General features: G+C 38.9%; 1 protein-coding gene across 1 annotated transcript in view; it reads left to right on the top strand.

Moving 5' to 3' along the window:
• The window catches only part of LOC116166228 (microtubule-associated serine/threonine-protein kinase 3-like), a 38225-nt gene extending 19200 nt beyond the window's left edge, over positions 1-19025 (top strand). Inside the window, exons 2-16 of the mRNA XM_031481094.1 lie at positions 3727-3803; positions 3848-4023; positions 4071-4164; positions 4220-4404; positions 4455-4746; positions 11145-11878; positions 11926-11996; positions 12044-12271; positions 12318-12545; positions 12595-12884; positions 13140-13294; positions 13345-13499; positions 13547-13776; positions 17455-17784; positions 17830-19025. Coding sequence (XP_031336954.1) covers positions 3727-3803; positions 3848-4023; positions 4071-4164; positions 4220-4404; positions 4455-4746; positions 11145-11878; positions 11926-11996; positions 12044-12271; positions 12318-12545; positions 12595-12884; positions 13140-13294; positions 13345-13499; positions 13547-13776; positions 17455-17784; positions 17830-18888 — 4304 coding nt within the window. The 3' untranslated portion in view covers positions 18889-19025. The remainder of the gene's footprint in view (positions 1-3726; positions 3804-3847; positions 4024-4070; positions 4165-4219; positions 4405-4454; positions 4747-11144; positions 11879-11925; positions 11997-12043; positions 12272-12317; positions 12546-12594; positions 12885-13139; positions 13295-13344; positions 13500-13546; positions 13777-17454; positions 17785-17829) is intronic.
• The last annotated feature ends 250 nt before the right edge of the window (positions 19026-19275 follow it).

Genomic DNA, 19275 nt, shown 5'->3' with positions numbered 1-19275 from the left:
TTCATTGTAGTACCTTGATCAAATGTTAATTTTCATTCCTGTAATTGTATTTTCCGCCCACTTGTTCTATTTCTCTGTTTTCCTCCTCGTTTTCCTCTGTTTATCAACTTCCAAAAATCCTCTGTTTTTTTTATTTCCCAGATTTGCTCTTGGCATTCTTTCGGTTTCTCTATCTTTTTTTCTTTACCTTTTTGTTGTACCTTTTCCTTGTTTTCACCAAAATAAGGCGAAATACATCGTGCAACCTGCACTCCATCACTCTGTATTCTGCAACGATGTTTTCTGCTGCTGAATCGTACTTAATTTTGCTAAATTACCAAGGGAGTATTCGAAGCAGAAAACTACGTTGATTAAATAAAGGAATTTACTCTTGATTTAAAAATATAATTTCGGCGCATTTGACGGTAGTTAATTCATATTTTTTTTATTTTTAGATGTTCATAGATAAAGAGTGTATGTGTACTTTGGAGATAGCACATCGCTTACATATAATCTAATTATGTAGTTCCAAATATTTTTTCTTTTCCATGAAAATACGTGAATAGAGTACAGGAACCAAATAGATAGGAACCTGTTTGATTGAGAACGGAATTAGTTACGTACGTAATGAGAGGCATGTTGTTCATTTTTGGTTGTAAAAATGCAGAGGCGAGTAAAAATATTTGTTGCAAATGATCATGTTGTACACCATTCGGCCGAGTTAAAGTTTGTTACCCTATTTGGCAAATTTGAGTAGATAAATTTAGCCAACTTTGCAAACACATCGTCATTACTTCAATATTTACGGTTGTACATTACACTACCATCCGTGCTTCCAGAGCTCCAGCTTCTCTAGCAAAGTAAGTTTTCACTCACACCTCGTGCTTCTGTCGTCATAATCCTGTTAATTCCCTCTTACGGAGTTAAAGATCAACTGTCGTGCCTTCAGAAGCAAAAATTTCGTTCAGCTGCCAATTGTCTTAAATCCTGCACGATGCATTTTACATATTTATATTGTGTCATTAATAACAAAGACCCATACAATTTGAAATCTGGGATCCTTTTATTGTTTCTTAATTCCAAAAAAACGAATTATAATATAGAAACCATTAAATAGCCTCTAATTTTCATAATTGTACGTTCAGTTAACATTAACCTTTTCATTGCGGTCATTCGAAAGTTGCGTAAATTAATATTTATCTCGTCCAAAAGCATGATTACCTTCTGTAGCAATTTTGCTAAAGTTATTATGGGTGTTACGGTAAAACCCTGATAGTATAATCGCATGGTTCAAGCTTCATTTTTATTATTATTTTACTAGGTTCAGAGCCCGTTTCTCTCAATAAAGGACAGGCGTCTGTTTAGCTTCAGTTGCTTCACTCTCCACGGTTTCAGATAGCTGTGGCCAAGGAGCTGATGTATTTCTCTGATCAAGGTATCACAGTGGCAGACCACATGCTCGGTAGTTTCATTTGCCTCACCACAGAACCTGCCCATGGGCTCTTCCAGAAGCCCAATGCCATGCAGGTGATAGTTGACCATCCAGTGCCCCATAAGGACACTGGTGATTTTCGTAATCTGGCTTCTATTCAGTTTTAGAAGCTTAGAAGACTCAGATTTGCCAAGGGGCCTTGTTGAGTCCGGTTTCTTGTTGCCACTGAGCCCGGAATTGAGTGGTCATCCAGTCTATAATCCTGGCTATGATAATGGAGGGAGCAATTCCTAGGGTAGGCTTGTCCCGACGAAGACCCAATCACTGCCTTCATGAACCAGCTCGTCCGCCCTTTCGTTGCCACCTATTCCGCAGTTCGTCTGCGATCAAGTGCCATAGCTGATCGACACCTGGGTGCTGACCAGGGATGGCAGATATTTATCATGGTATATATCAGTGGTATATATCCACGATATATATCATGATATATATTGGTTGATATATATCATGATAAATATCAGTGAAAATACGTTGCATGGTGGCAGACGCATGAGTCATCCTGTGGCAATTCGCCAATTCAGCGCGATACGTTTACTGTCCAAGTGAGGTTTAATCTTTAGTGCGTTTTTTTGGTGTAGTTCATGTTTATCGCGTAAAATATGCCGAAATGTAAGCAACCTGTGTGGATCAACATTAAGTGCCAGTCAAAAGAAGGCAACATAGGAAAATGGGCTATATGTAAATCCAATTCAAATCAAGCATTAAATACGAGTATTAGCGTTATTCGAATAAATATCGAATATATATCAAATATCGGATATATATCCAACGATTTGATATTTATATAAATATCATGCTATTTGCCAACCCTGGTGCTGACAAGGCTCTCAGCGCCACCAGACTATCACTGCATATGCTTATCATGGTAACCTCTACGGAGGTTCTACTGTGCACAGGTCATGATGACTAACATCTCTGTCTGAAACACACAGTGCTATACTCACGAAGGGAGAAGCTGACGTCAGCTCTCGGTCGATTACCATAATATACCCATGCCCATTCCCCTTTCTGTTAGTGACCTGTTTGTAAATTACACGAACGAGCTGCTCAGGTTTGAGGAACGGACAATCCGAGTTCAGTCACTGCTCCCTGTCCGGGAGAATGACTGTATCACTCTTTAGTCTTAGTGAGACAGCCCGGATCACCGTTCTTGCGAGGAGGAGATTGGATCTGAGGGTTTCCTCCCACATCCGCCCGTGTCCAGGCTGCCTCGATCCTCCCACTCGTCCCCTTCCACTACTTCGGATCTATGGAGGACACTACCACTCTGCAGAAGAAGGACCTCCAATAGGCTCGTCCTGAAACCAGGATTTTGCCTTCAAGATGGTGACTGGTCATCCAGGAGTCTGTATAATGCAGCCATCACCTTGGTCAACCGCTGCGGAGTTGTTCTGAAATCTTTGATTTTTTCGCTATCGTACCAAGAGTTGCTGTAGAAATTTGACGAAAATTATAGTTTGGATTTCATTACATTCATGAGAGATTTATAGAATTGAAGAAACATTTCCTAATTTGCAGTGCCAGAAGGCCATATAAATATGGTTAAGCTATTGATAAATTAAATAAGACGCAAATAGTAAGTAGGTAGTATCTATGTACGGTGAAAATTAGTGAAAGTCTCTGAATTACGCATAAGCAATATCCTTTATTGAACACTAGCTTAGCTAATATGGACTAACCATAGTAGGTAAAACAAACATTAAAAAATAGTGTTTTACTATTGTTATTAATTGTTCAATAAAAAAGTTCAAATACTTCCTAAATGTTAATAAACATTATGTCTGGAAATACCGTAAAAATTTTGAGCGTTTAAATTGTGTGCAAATTATTGGTAAATAATGTCTTTACTCGTCTGGTCTGGTACAAAATAATCAACAATTAAGCAATAAGTAGAGTTCGCACAATAAATTGTGTACGATGCAAATTTATGCAACATTTCAGAACTGTTGTAAGTGTACTAGATACTTAATTATGATTGATGCCAAATATTCATATTTAAAAATTTAAGAACATAATGTGTACTTGTTATATAAACACCAACGTGCAAATTAAGTGCAAATAAGTGACCAAAATATAAACTAAATCATTGCCCAAAGTTAATCAAATTATTGACTATATACCTAAATTTGCATTATACTGCACAATGTTATTAAGAGTGCAAATTGACATGGAACTTCAAAACTCATCTTTTGAGTTTAGAATAATTAGAGCAAGCAAATGTAATTATTTTTCTGATTGGTTTTCTTTTTGTGCAGATCCGGTGTCCAGTAATCTAGTGCGTATCCGAGGATCGGCCTTAGGAAAATCAGCTCCTTCACTATCAGCTACGATGGTAAGCGTAATATTAACAGATCCGATACTAATTCCTTTTATTAGAAGGATATAAGCATCGGACGACGTAATAGTCGGCCTGCTGCAGTTCATCGTCTCAGTTTTGTGTCAAATACTTCACCTACTTTACCTCGCTCACACTCTCCAAATTGCGGAAGTCCTATTGATAGTCCGCGAACGCACGCTAGTTTCCTAAACTTTGGATTTGCACCTATCAAACGGTAATTTCCAGATGGAGAATGTATTTTTGTTCTGAAACCAGTTTTAGAATTGCCGGAAGTAGAGGGGACGGACGAAGATGGTCGGTTGCTTCTTTACCGTCCTCCGGATACGGAACCACACCTGGAAGTTCGAACATGTCGGCAAGTACCTTGTGGATAATTCTAGCTTTTTATAATGGGTTATTAACAATTTCAGTCCAAATGTTCCAGTCAGGAACGATTACACCAACTTCCTCACGCTCCAACATCTGATGACATGCGAATGTTAACTCACCACTTTTCAAGCAACGAGAGTAATGCTTCGATTCCGTGTGGAAGCTGTGATGAAAATCTAATTAGTATGAGATCTCCTTTGCATAGACCACGTTCACGTAGCCTTAGGTAAATTTCGGAACCTGACCTTGACGTGCTTGGCATCGATTTGATTACAGTAGTCCCAGTCGCTCACCCGTCGTAGATAATGAAATTTCGATGATGAATACTTTATACAAGGAACGCTTTCCGAAGGCGACCAGACAGATGGAGGATCGGCTCTCAAACTTCATTGAGGAAAATCGAAGTTTCGGAGTAGGGGAAACCTGTGATTCCTTACCGATCGTACGGTTTGTCCACCACCAAGTCTTGGAAATGGCGCGCGATTGCTTGCACAAATCTCAGGCGAAATTGATTACTAGTCGTTATTTTTATGAAATGTCGGAGAATTTGGAAAGACTATTGCAAGAGGTAAGTGCACACGTTTGAGACTACAATTCCATGCGTATTGTTTTACTAACATGAGGACGATTACGTTTCTTTCAAAATAACCCGAGACAGCTTCGTTTATTCTTCATTTAAGCAAAAACCTCTTCCTCTAACAAATTCAACATCGTTATTAAGCCCACGACACCCGAAATTCCGCTACGTCGCCAGAACTGGTCAAACACCTGCATGGCTTATCTCGCACGTGACATTGTTTGTCGAAAAACCAATTAATTCGTGTCCGATAACAATTTTTATCAAACTTTACTCACATAAAAATTTCGATCCAATGTTATCCGTTTTAAATTTCTCACACAAACTAAATATAACAAATGGACTTAAATTAATTAAACAATTACCGACTAAATTTACACAAAAAAATTAACATTAAAATGATAATTTTTCCAATTCTCATGAAATGTCTTGTGTTATGTTACATACGGGCGGTCCTGACTGCTATTTCGGATATTCAGACCGAAATTACTTTTAACAACACATATTTTTAAATTGTTTTTGCATGTCGAGGGCTATGGGGCAGTGAATCTTGATGTGTTTTTACCACTATCAGCAAGAGTTACCCTTATCCAATGACTGAGGTTTTGAGAAGAAGCAGGTTATGTGGTGACTTTAGTCCATTTCGTATAGTGCAAAATGGTACACACAGAAGTGTATCCCTAAAAAAGGGCGAAGACAAATTTGATTGTAAACTTCCTACACAAAGTCTACCTATATTCCGCGCGATTGGATACCTATTCCTTAGAAGTCATAGACATAATCCATGTCTTTAGTTTAGACAATTTGTTGTTGACTCACTGAAGATCATCGTGTTTGTTGTCTAAACTCATTGTCACAGAATATCAAATTTTAAGAGGCTTCTATACCAGCGCAAAAACCCTATGTAAAAGTGTTTCGCGCCGTGTCTGTTTATTCGTAAAGAAAATGTAATAATGGTAAAAGTGAATGATTATTATGTTTATAAAGGTGTAATCTAGGATTGTATCGAATTGTATTTTAAATAGTAACTTCAAATCATAAGATACAGAGCGATAAAGAATTGCTATTTTAGACAATATTCAAAGGGGTGTAGATCTTAAACAAAAAAAAAGGTAGCAAAACAAATTCGATACAATCCTAGCTTTAACCTTCCTTTGGTAAAATCCATTCACAGTAACTGAAAAAAGTTTATTATGTACCAGTAAACAGACACGGCCCGGGACGCTGCAACTGTAAAATTCTAGCAAAATTTTATTAGGAAAGTGCTCTGCCACGTCTTGCGGAATTCAAACTTAAGTTACGTGTTACCGCCCATTTGATAAAAGGAGGAGTTCATTCTTATCTTTCCAACATAATTTTAAATCTACCGGAGTTCTTAGCAAAATAATTTTCTTTGAGTTTTAACATGAACCCTTTAGGATAGGAAAGTAGGCACTGTAGAAGCTTACTAATACGTACAACAATGGAAGTACGACATCTCCTATCTCTGTGAATAGACGCTATAATGCAACAAAATATTATCCCCGATTTTCCGTCTGTCTGTCCGTTCATTTGTCTGTCTACGCACAGTAAAGCCTTGCTCTTAGATCACCTATTGATTGCAGGTTGTCGCTGTACCGTTGCTTAGGCTGCGTTTAGTTGTGCGAAGTAGGTACCAACAACCATTTGTGAAATTAAAGTTTTGGGTGCTACCTCAATCAATTTTGTGAAATATTGCCATTTCCGAAGTGACAGGTTGCACAATCATTTTACTTGCGAATCGGTCGAGTCGCCGTGGTAAAAAAATCTACTCAATTGAAAACAAATTGACTAAAATGAAATTAAAAAAATAAAATTTGGAATGTAAGAAAAGATTTTCTTCAGTCACAGAGATTGTACATAGATACATTTAAATTTAAACCATTTCCTAAATTAAGTTGGCTCACACAATTTGAAATTTAAAACATTAAAAAATCTAAGTGCAATATCTACCTAAATTTCTTTAAAACAGTAGTTCTGATCAAATATGTATTTAGGTTTTGAAATTTCTCGTCTCCTCAATGTTGCCCAAGGTAAAAACCCCTTTAATTCTTATAGTAGGACTTAGTGTTTTATTTTAGGATGTTTTGTATCTATATAGTGCCAATTCCTCTCTTCTTCCTTTTGGGGGTTTTCGATTGATGTTCAAATGTTCACAAATTATTGCAATTCATACATTGCTTTGCAAAAAAGTAAGTTATGTAATTTTTTTCAGTCTTCTTCCTGATTACATTTATATGTATCACAACCTACACTTTTTTATATGATTATATATTATATTAGATATTTTTCAAAATTTTGAAATGACATGCTTCTACCGCTAGAGATTTTTATCGAATAAACAAAACAAAACCTCGCTAAATCCTACCTACCATTTAAAAACCGTAAAAAATAAGGTTTTTATTTTTGGTTCATGGCTAAAATTTAAAATATCATAGGTTGTCAATGTAATCAGAAAAAAGAATGAAAAACAAATGCTATTAAGATATACAGGATGTTGCATTCAAAAAATGCCATCTTTGGGACAAATCTCAGAAACGGTGCCCCAAAAATGTTCTGTAGCTAGCACAGATACCACCCGCACTCCTGTACATGTGCGATTCTGCCCTTTTATGTATAAGAATATGGGTACCCAATTTGGATCCAGTCGGTTCAGCTGTTTAGCCGGAAATGAGAATTTGACACACTTGCGCATGCGGGATTCTGTCCAAAAGATTTTCTGTTCTTCCTTTTATGTTTATGAATAGGTGTACGGCAGGCATGTCAAACTCATTTATCATCAAGGGCCATTATAAAGCTTCCACTTATAGCTGCGGACATCACAAAAAGTCTACATAAAAAAATTTTGATTTTTTATTATTAACAAAAAAGTGGGTATACAAAATAATACAAAAAACGAAAAATGCAAATAATCATAAAATCATTAGTACGCACTCAAGAAAATGTACCGTGTGTCCTATGTTGGTTAAGACTGCAGTGATTTTCAGCTGCTTTTAAAGATAAGAGACTTGTGGTTTTCGCGACCCTGTGCCACTTTTTTGTGAAACAATACATACCACATACAGAATCAATCCAACTACGTTTGTTTCTGAGGTCTGAGATATGGGGTGAATGTGAAAAATTGGACTTTTTGTGAGGTTGTCATATCTGACTACCCATGTAAGATAGAAAAAAAGTAAAAACTGCCTATCTTAGGTATTTTTACGTAGAAACCAGTGACGTAGTAAAAAAAATTTGGACAACAGCTTCTGAGATTTGACCCAAATGTGATATTTTTTAAATGCAACACCTTGTATTGTATGTTAACATCAACTTTGTAGCATTCTTTTTCGTGATTACATTAATGTATCATTCTATATTTATTTACCATTTTTCAAAATTTTGATATGACGTACCATCAGCCATTTTTGTTGATTGGCATCGACCGCTGTAGTTACAATGGAGACAATAAACAAAACAAAATCTCCATGAATCCATGGCCTACTATTTAAAGAAGTAAAAATAAGGTTTTTATTGTTTCATCGCTAAAATTAAAAAAAAAAATAGTAAATGTAATCAGGAAAAGGAATGATAAGAAATTGACGTTAAGATATGCATAGTGTTGCATTTACTAAATATCAACTTTGGGTCAAATCTCAGAAACTTTTCGTTTTAACCTTGTATCGCAGAATCTCACGCAGCTAGATTGGCTCTGTTTGTGGTATTATACATTCCACAAAACCGCAAATCTATCTTTAGAAACAGCTGAGATACACTGCAGTCTCAACCAAAATATAGGACACACGGTAGCTACAATTTAATTTTATAATTTACAAAAATCGTGATGGGGCGCAGGTTTCAGAACGGGGGGCCGCATGTGGCCCGCGGCTCGCGTGTTTGACATGCCTGGTGTATGGTGTACCAAATTTGGTTCCAATCGGTTCAGGCGTCCATGAACGTACAGACAGACCGACAGACCGACATAATCGAGATTTTCTTTGAATCGGATTCCTGGTGCTTCAAAACGTGTATTTTCGTCAAAAGTGGGGGATCATTTTTTACCCCAATGCCCTTACACGTGCGGGTGGTAAAAACAGCAATCAGTTTGGTCANGAGACAATAAACAAAACAAAATCTCCATGAATCCATGGCCTACTATTTAAAGAAGTAAAAATAAGGTTTTTATTGTTTCATCGCTAAAATTAAAAAAAAATAGATTGTGATACATCAATGTAATCAGGAAAAGGAATGATAAGAAATTGACGTTAAGATATACATAGTGTTGCATTTACTAAATACCAACTTTGGGTCAAATCTCAGAAACTTTTCGTTTTAACCTTGTATCTCAGAATCTAACGCGGCTAGATTGGCTCTGTTTGTGGTATTATACATTCCACAAAACCGCAAATCTTTAAAAACAGCTGAGATCAACCAAAAGATAGGACACACGGTAGGTACAATTAAATTTTATAATTTACAAAAATCGTGATGGGCCGCAGGTTTCAGAACGGGGGACCGCATGTGGCCCGCGGCTCGCGTGTTTGACATGCCTGGTGTATGGTGTACCAAATTTGGTTCCAATCGGTTCAGGCGTCCATGAGCGTACAGACGGACCAACAGACCGACATAATCGAGATTTTCTTTGAATCGGATTCCTGGTGCTTCAAAACGTGTATTTTCGTCAAAAGTGGGGGATCATTTTTTACCCCAATGCCCTTACACGTGCGGGTGGTAAAAACAGAAATCAGTTTGGTCAGTATTACCATTGAATAATAAATTCAGAGTTATTATTCAATGGTATTACGATTTACGAAAGTTACGTAAGTAACAAACCAATTAATTGTTTATCGACCTGACGCGCCGACACGACACCCCTTCACTACACGAGGAAAATTAGTCTTAGTACTCCTAGATCAGTTTGGCATTTTTGCTTACGGCGCGGCGCGGGCGCTTTGTGCTACATCGAAATTTTGTTACCTCTTTCATACGTGGCCTCAGCTCACCCTTTCTACAGTCACCCATTGTTCTAGTCAAGGAAAATGCGTCTCCGTGAATAGGTATACTAGACCGATTAATTGGCGTTGATTGACGGATTTCAATCGATGCTGATTATAGCAACAACACCTAAAAACACTTATTTTAGGTGTTGTTGAAATAGGTGTTGTTGAAATAGGTGTTGTTTTGTTTGAGTTGTTGATTATAGTGAATCTGAATATTGTGTGCGCGGAATGAGAAGGGAAAGATGCGTACGGACGGAAACGATATTGCGAATTACAGTAGCGCCTCCTCAGTACTCTACATCTACACCCCGCAGGCCCCTGAGAAACTAAGCGACGGGTATAGAAGCCTCTTAAGGTAAAATAGAGGGTCCACACAAAACAATGTATAGCCGATCCCAAAAACCAAATGAAGGTCAAACGGGTGATTCTTACCTGAACTAAAGCAAAATAACTGAAGGTCAAAATGGTGGAGGGGTTTTGAACGAAAATGTAATTCGATCACATGGCCGATTCTGTGGCGGTGAATGTAGCTTATATGAGCCTCTTTCCTTACAAGGTATAGGTACATGTTAAACATGTTGTGTATAGCATATGTAAAGGAAACAGTGGTATGCATGCGCACAACTCAAGGTCAAAGTAGGCTAGAATCGGCCTTGCTATACAACTGTTGTGTATCACCAATGAAGAAGTGAACGATAAGAGTATTGTGAATGTCAAGGGTAAAATCAGCATAGAACATAAAACACCTAACGGTGCTGGTGAAGTTTCAAACTTGATACGGCAGTAGTGACGCTTAATGGCAACAGATGGATTTAGGTTAGGTTAGGTTAGGTTAAGTTAGGTTAGGTTAGGTTAGGTTTAGGTTAGCATACTGACGAATTATGCAGAAGTCTTAAGTAAAATCTACTCTAACCTAAAAGTTCAATTACATCACACAATAATACTGTGGGGAGGAAAGCTTCAAATGCTGGATTAAGTCAAGAAGAGACGAAAAACATTTATTTATTTTATTGACATATCCTTAGATCTGACAGCATATTACAACAATATTGACGAATCTGGTAAACAGGTCTAACATGAAGAGTTTAACACCACCACCTGTACTGACCCCCCCCCCCATTGTCGCTAAGCACCATTTCACATTTAAATGTCAGCATCTCTAATTTATTTTTATTTTTGGCAATATTATGTTATTCCTTAATAATGTTTCATATATTTTTCACGCTCATAAGCATGTTCTTGTTATTTACTATTGTGGTCGAATCCGGGTTCAGGCATGGATATTTGTAAATGCATAGTTTATTGCGTTCATAGGGCAGCCTTGCCTGAAACCCCGCCCATTTAAAAATAAAGGTCAAAAATAAGTAAAATAAATTATCATTATCATTACAGACGAAAGAAAAATCTGAAGAGGCAGCTGCCCAACTAATGGGCGTAATAAAAAAGTTACTGTTAATAATATCTCGACCAGCACGTCTATTGGAGTGCCTTGAATTTGATCCTGAAGAATTTTATCACTTTCTCGAAGCTGCCGAAGATCATGTAAAATGTTTGCAAGGTATCAAAGCAGACTTACCTCAATATATAATACAAAAGTTGGGTTTGAACAGAGATCCAATTGCCGAATTGCAGCAAGAGCTGCGCGACTGTAATTTACCGTCCATTAATCCGACATCGCAACTTTGTATACCTACGACTTCGACGTGCAAAAAATGGGCAACGAACCCTAACGAACAAGATTTTGAAGTTCTTAAGTTAATTTCGAATGGGGCGTACGGTGCTGTATATTTAGTAAAACATAAGCAAACGAGACAGCGTTTCGCTATGAAAAAAATTAATAAGAATAATTTAATGCTCCGTAATCAAGTTGAGCAGGCTTTTGCCGAACGAGATATATTAAGTTTTGCGGATAATCCTTTTGTAGTGAGTATGTACTGTAGTTTAGAAACGAAGAAGCACCTGTGTTTGGTTATGGAGTACGTTGAAGGAGGGGATTGCGCCAGTTTGATCAAGAATATTGGTCCATTGCCAGCGGATATGGCCAGATTTTACTTTGCCGAAACAGTTCTTGCTGTGGAGTATCTGCACAGCTACGGAATTGTTCACAGGGATCTAAAACCTGATAAGTATGTAATTGCGGAAACTTTGTGTGTCGCTAACACTTTCTTTGTAGTTTGCTCATCACCGCTTTAGGTCACATTAAGTTAACAGATTTTGGTTTAAGTAAAATGGGATTGATGTCATGTGAGATTATGCAATTTTGTATAACTAAGCCTTACTGTGGTTTTCAGTGGCGACCAATTTATATGAGGGGTATATTGATTGTGAAACGCGCCAATTTTCCGACAAACAGGTCTTTGGCACGCCGGAATACATAGCTCCGGAAGTGATACTGAGGCAAGGATACGGAAAACCGGTTGACTGGTGGTCGATGGGTATTATTTTGTACGAATTTCTCATTGGATGCGTGCCATTTTTTGGTGAGACTCCTGAAGAATTGTTTGCTCATACAGTAAATGGTAATTACCACCCCTACATTTACCTCTCTTATAGTGGATGTTTTAGACGACATTGAATGGCCGGATTCTGATGATTGGCAAATACAGGATGAAGCTAAAGATCTCATCACTGTGTTGTTACAACATTCTCCTCGCGACAGATTGGGTACAGGTGGCGCTCACGAAGTAAAAGAGCATGTGTATTTCAAAACCGTCGATTGGAACTCCCTTTTGAGGCATAAAGCGGAATTCGTCCCTCAGCTAGAAAACGACGAAGATACCAGCTACTTTGATAGTAAGTATATTTTATGTTGCAAAATCTCGTATCAATGAATTTAATTCAGCCCGCGTTGATCGCTATAATCACGACTTGGGAGATGATACAGATGATACTGACGATTCTCCAGTATTTGGCTTGTTTTCGTCATGTTCACCACAATATCGTAAAGTGCAAGGTTCGCGTTTGGGTACAAGTATTGATCAAGAACAATCGTCTGAAGCTGTACGAATCACAACGTCTGTCGCCACCACTCCAGATACTCCTGAAATTCCAGATTTCAGAATGCGGTTGAGATGTGGTTTGTTAACGCCAGATAAAGATTATTCAGATATTTTACCACTGGATCACAGAAAGGTGAGTCAAAATTAAAAAATAGAAGCTGTAAAACCTGACTACTGAAACCAATCTTTGACAGTTCATAAGCAAGTCCAATATCATAGACATCTTCACTGTCACCCACATACAATGTTAAAATACATCTCTGTTTGACAATTTAGGAAAAAAGGTGAACAGGGTGAAAATACAGTGTACCACTAATTTTGTTTAACATACTGATGTTACACCCTGTATAAACTTTCCGTATTGTTTTTTTGAATTCTTTTTTTTTAGATATCGTTGGATCTTAACAAAACTGTGAGTACACCCGAGTCATCTCAAACTGACAGTGACGATGTCTCACCGCAAATTCAGAGGAAACGGAAAAGCGGCCACGCGCGTGACATTTTACCGCGCTTTTCAATTTCAGTTGAAGATGAGCACAGCAGGTTTGTATCGGGTAAAGAGGTTTTGCAAAACTCTGTACTTGTATTTGCAGTATTGAAACGGGCACGTCCTCATCTGAAAATAATCGCGAATTATCACCCGTTAGTCGAAATCAACCTCCAGTGGCACCACCAAATAAACATCGTTCTCGGTCTGTTGTGAAAAGCGCATCTGCATCAGGTTTATCTTTAATGATACCCGCAAACGGTAAATATTCGTTTTGTTGATGCGCAATTAAACTAGTCATCTTTTAGATGATTTCCAAACTCCTACTCCTGGCATTCACTCGCCAGGAGGCGGAGGGGGTTCGAGTACGGCGAGTTCGCGAGACACCTCCCCGTGCAGGGAACTCTCACCCCTTGTTACCAGTCTCAAACCGCCTGTGATAATTCGAAGAGGTCCGAAAGGATTCGGTTTTACAGTTCATACGATTCGAGTCTATTATGGCGACACGGATTTCTATACCATGCATCATTTAGTTATGGTAATTTACAATAAAAATATGATATTACGTAAGGCCACCAACCTTTCAAATGCTGAGGTCACAAGGTTTAATTATGTGCTTCAAGAAGGAAAAATATGCTTGGTAAATTAGTTCACTTGAAATACACCTAGTCTGTGCTGCCCCATGCTACGTTGTGCGAATTGGCATCTCGCAGCTCATGAGTAGGTTGATGTTCCTTCACTTGCAGTATTCCACCAGAGTCTACTTCTCCTGTGGGTATCCCCCCTCCCCCGGAAAGTAGGCCGAGGCCACTATGGCTCCTCTCCTACCCCGGAGGTGACTGGGGATTTTTACTGCAGCCAGGTTCCTGGAAATAAATTCGGTTAGTGGTATAATGCTTATTTGTACTCCATTTCCATTATTGTAGATTAATTTACAATTGTTTGTGGTTAGGCTTCTCACTAACTCACCATAGATGTATGGGTCTTGTATGAGCGCAATCGCCACATTGGATGTGGTGGCCTTCTAACACAGCAGGTCGGAGACTGCCTTGCTTTGTTGGAGGTTTGCCTGTAGAAAGGCGATTTTGTCACCTATGATGTTTTCTATGCTGACTCCCTAGGCACTTCGCCACCCTGTGTGAACAGGGATTGACCGGGTCCTGTGGCACTGTACTCCCATCCCACTTGGACATGTCTCCTTGTGTGGCAGCCTGGGATATAGTATCGTTCGGACCAGGTCCTTTTCTTCCCTTTGTCCAAGTTACCTTGTTGTCTCGACTGTGCATGCTTCTGGACGGCTTGAGCCGGTTCTATACCGTGTTGCTTCAGCCAACGGTTCTGTTTCCTTGGAGCAGCGCTCATCTTGGGGAGCGTAACTTTCAGCTGAATTTTGGCCATATAACATTTGAATTTATGCGATTACTTAGTTTTTCTTAAATGGCATTTCAAGATGGACGGAGTCTTGCAAAATCTGTAGAGCAATTGTAGTCCAATGACCAAACTCCGAATCACCTCGTGCGAGAACAACCAGACCCTTAGGAGTTGAAGGAGGTGGTTGGAAACCTACAATTTTTGGAAACTACACACCTAAAGCAAAGAATACTCTTTGCCTAAAGGTGGAACAGGAAAAGGCAGCTTTTATAGATTCTTCAAAGTTGTCATCCGAGTGAGAACCTGACGACAGTTAAACAGCGCTTGGAGGTGCAGAATTCCTGGGCAAAAGTAGGCAGCTGTCAGGAGGAATGGGGTCGTAGGAAGTCCTGGACAAGTAGACAAGATTCTCGAAGTCTAGAAATAGCACCTGAGAAAGTCTATAACTTTTTTTTGAGAAGTCTGATCGAAAAAGTACGAATTGTTTTGGATTCTACGCACCAAAATTAATAAGAAAAAGTGTTTTCCCGAGAAATTTTGGTGCAGTCGATTTTTGGTAAAAAAGGAAGTGTATACACTGCCTTTTTTTTAGGCCCGAAGAAAAAATTGCCTCAGATCGACCCGTAAAAAAAATTTCTTATAGAATGTTGCCTGTAGAATCCATAATTTCAAACAGTTCCAAGATTGGGCTACTAGTTCAAAAGTTACAGCCTTTTGAAATTTCTTTCGAAATTGGTTTCTAGTCTATAACTTTTGATTGAGAAGTCTGATCGAAAAAAGTACGAATTGTTTTGGATTCTACGCACCAAAATTAATAAGAAAAAGTGTTTTCCCGAGAAATTTTGGTGCAGTCGATTTTTGGTAAAAAAGGAAGTGTATACACTGCCTTTTTTTTAGGCCCGAAGAAAAAATTGCCTCAGATCGACCCGTAAAAAAAATTTCTTATAGAATGTTGCCTGTAGAATCCATAATTTCAAACAGTTCCAAGATTGGGCTACTAGTTCAAAAGTTACAGCCTTTTGAAATTTCTTTCGAAATTGGTTTCTAGTCTATAACTTTTGATTGAGAAGTCGGATCGAAAAAGTACGAATTGTTTTGGATTCTACGCACCAAAATTAATAAGAAAAAGCATACTTGCAGCCTCATCTGGACTTTGTGACTTGTGTGAGGCCAAGGTCCCACGGTTGGTAAGCTTAGGGGGGCGCTGGTATTGTATCAAGTTCTTTCATGCAAGTCACACAAGTATTGGAGAAAAGTCGGTCACTTAGTGCATAGCTGCATATGACAGGATGGGTGCTTTTAAAACTGGGAGTTCCCCCGGTTTGGAATTCGCTTACTAGATACTGGTTCACCTACCAATCCTGTAGACGTAACCTGTTCCATCTTAGGCTTAGGTTTTTTAATGAGGTTGAATCCTTTTGGTCTGTGCACTGAATCCAAGGCCTCCCACATCCTCAGGTCCGTGAGTCATGGCCACGGACGACGTGGTGATGCATGGGTGATCTGATGTAAATCAGTACCAGGACGGCGCCGTTCTACCTTGTGCAATGTCCTTGGTCGTGACACGAAAGCCGGAGGAGGTAGCTGGTCCACGATGTTGTATTGAATGGCTCTTAACAGCTTTACCTGCGAGCTTCCCATGTCCACATTAAGCTTGTGTCTCATCCTGCCACCCAGTATAGAGCGACCCTTCGATTCTAGCCCGTGACCTACTATCTCCCCTTCCCGTCCAAATTTTTACCGAATTTTCCTCAAAAGTGAAAAGTCGCTATTGGCTGCACTTTGTCGTCTGTCAGTCACACGTACCTACTACTTCTTCATGACTGAAACGATTTGGGCGATATGGGGCTCATTTGAAAGGGCTTGGTGCAAAGATTCCGTACGTACCGATATTTTTGGTTTTGCCCATGCGCAGTGTCAAAAATTTGGTTTAATGCATGTGCAATGTTAACTTTTTTATTTATGAAGATACTTAAATGACACTTTATATATAAATACTACGAATTTAAGTGAAACTAACGACGTTTTTATTGTGTTGCGCATACGGAGTGTCAAGTTTTTTATTAAAAAGAGCACTTGAATGAAATTTGATACATAGGCACTTGGAATAAAAGCAAATCTAACGCCAGTTTCAACATTTGGTTTTGCGCATGCGCAGTGCCAACTTTCTTATTTACCAATGCATTTAAATTACATTTTTATATTTGTATACGCTTCACAGTTAGGTAGTATCCCAATTCTAAGAAAAGTATTTCAAAAGTTGATATATGTTGTAAAATATGTTATTTTCCAATTGACAATGTATTTGTTGATACTTTTAATTTATACTATATGAAAAACTGACATGTAGAACTACTTGTGTGAAACTTAAAAGACTTCAATAATAGGTCGCGGTTCATTTGAAAGAGAATGGGGGAAGGATCTCTTGCGTAACGGTATTTTTTCCCGGAACCAGCCTTAACATTATTAGGAGGAAAATACGCTCTCGTCATTCATGCTTGCATAATGACATTTTCATTTTGTTGACGTCATAATTTTGTGTATACCATTTCTCCTCTTTTAATTAATTTGTGCCTAGGTCTGATTTTTCACCTCTTAATATCTTTAATCTCCTGAGACATTCCATGGATACCATCATGGTGAACAATGGGACTTAAAAGATTAGCTACTGAAACCCCTCTCCCCTCTCTTCGGTAATTTGGAAGAACGAGTCGGTTTCATGAAACGCATCATTTATATGCTGCACGTTCATAGGACAGACACTATTCCTTTAAACCTTGTGGCATTAGCATTGAAAGGGGAAAACATTTTTGTTTGTGAATTGCAATTGTGTAACCTTCCACAGGCTGTAGATGAAGGGAGTCCCGCGTTTGAAGCAGGTTTAAGACCTGCAGATTTAATAACGCACGTAAATGGGGAAGCTGTACAAGGCTTGTATCACACACAAGTGTTGCAACTCTTGCTTTCTGGCGTCGAGCATGTCAGTTTAAGAGCCACTCCTTTGGAACACACTTCGATTCAAAGCGGAGGGCGCAAAAGGGAACCGGGGCAGAGCAAGCTGGCACGAAGGAGCTTGCATAGACAGAGGAAGCAGAAAAGAGAAAATGACAAAAGAAGGAAAACATCTTTATTCCGAAGAATTAGTAACAAGAGAGCGAGTGCAGAGATTCAACAGGTAAAAGATCTGTCACTTTTATTAGTACTACTGTTCATTGTGCAGATGGCAGCTGGTGTCCAATCACCATTGAGCGTTACTCCCAGCCGCAGCTTTCAGTCGTTCACAAGAAATCCAGATAGCAGTTCCTCTCTTTCCCAAACTTCAATACGCACATCCGTCTCGAATCGTACTAGTCTTTCTCCATCAGATTCCTTTAGCCAACACTCTTCCAGTTCCTCATCTCAAAGCTCGTCCTCAGCTTCTCCCAGCCCCACTCAAATTACAAACAACCGTAACAACAAACAACATTATCAACGTCCATCCACTCTGCATGGTCTAAAACATAAACTGCATTCGACTGGTTGCACAAAAACGTTACATTCGGCTAGTCCTTCATGTCCAAATGTTCCAAACCGACGTAAGTCTGTCGGTCACATTCCGTTATCTCCTTTAGCAAGAACACCTTCGCCTTCACCACTGCCAGCGTCCCCTACTAGATCTCCAAGTCCTCTAGCATTTCCGATAGGTCACCAACCAGGTAGCTCAAATACAACGCAATCGTATAGTCCCAGTGCTGGCAACACACCTATTACAATGGCGTCGAACCAAGCAAAAAAAGGATTTGTGAGACCTAAGGCTGCCGAACCAGGATCTCCTTTGTTACGTAGAGCACTCTCGCCTGATCGCCTCCATCCTCGCAGCGCAGAAAGTAAATGCGCGCTCATATCTCCTTTATGTTCATCTAGTAAATCGCCGGTAGTTAAAACGCAAACTCGCGGCGGCAGTAGCGCAGTATGGAGATCTGCCTCGCAACCGGAACGTGACAAGGATGCAGAGCTTGAGTCGTCCGTTCCGTCGAGCAACGAAATTGTTAGCAGTAGTAATAGTGCATCCGAAAATCGGTTATCGCTGAACTTATCTAGCACCAGTGAGCCCCTTCCACGAATTGCAGAGGAGAAGGATTCACCTACAAACAGCGCTCAAGAGTGTAATAAGTCTGGGCAACTGAATGATAAAAGTTGCGTTAATCCAAAAGGAAGTGATGGAAATACAGAATGTCTCAAAGGCAAATCCTTAGGTGCTAAGGATAATAAATGTGGTAGTAAACTTCCACAAAAATAATAGTAAGACCATGAACCAGAGGTTGGTTGTGCTTTATAGAATTAAAGAGTTGTATTATTTTTGATGCAATATTTATTTTAGCGGTGGGCAATATTAAGTTTAGATATAATGATTGTAATATAATGTGATTAATGAAGTATGTGATTATTTCTCCCGTGTTAACATATTTTATATTTTTAAGTTGACCATGTAACCTCCGTTGCATGAATCTTGTAGTTTTTGTGCCACCTCACAATATATCTGGCTATTTGTGATTTTGAACAGCCCAAATCCCAATTAAATTTCAGGTTTCTTTTAATGCTTTGTGTTTTACAAATCTAAACTCGTGGTGTAGTAATGTAAAACGTGAAGTATATTCAGTTGTAGATCTCACCTTGATTCTAGGAT

The sequence above is a fragment of the Photinus pyralis genome, unplaced genomic scaffold (assembly GCF_008802855.1).
Source record: "Photinus pyralis isolate 1611_PpyrPB1 unplaced genomic scaffold, Ppyr1.3 Ppyr1.4_LG3a, whole genome shotgun sequence".
NCBI classification, from domain to species: Eukaryota; Metazoa; Arthropoda; class Insecta; order Coleoptera; family Lampyridae; genus Photinus; species Photinus pyralis.
This window is presented reverse-complemented; position numbering and strand designations above follow the sequence as displayed.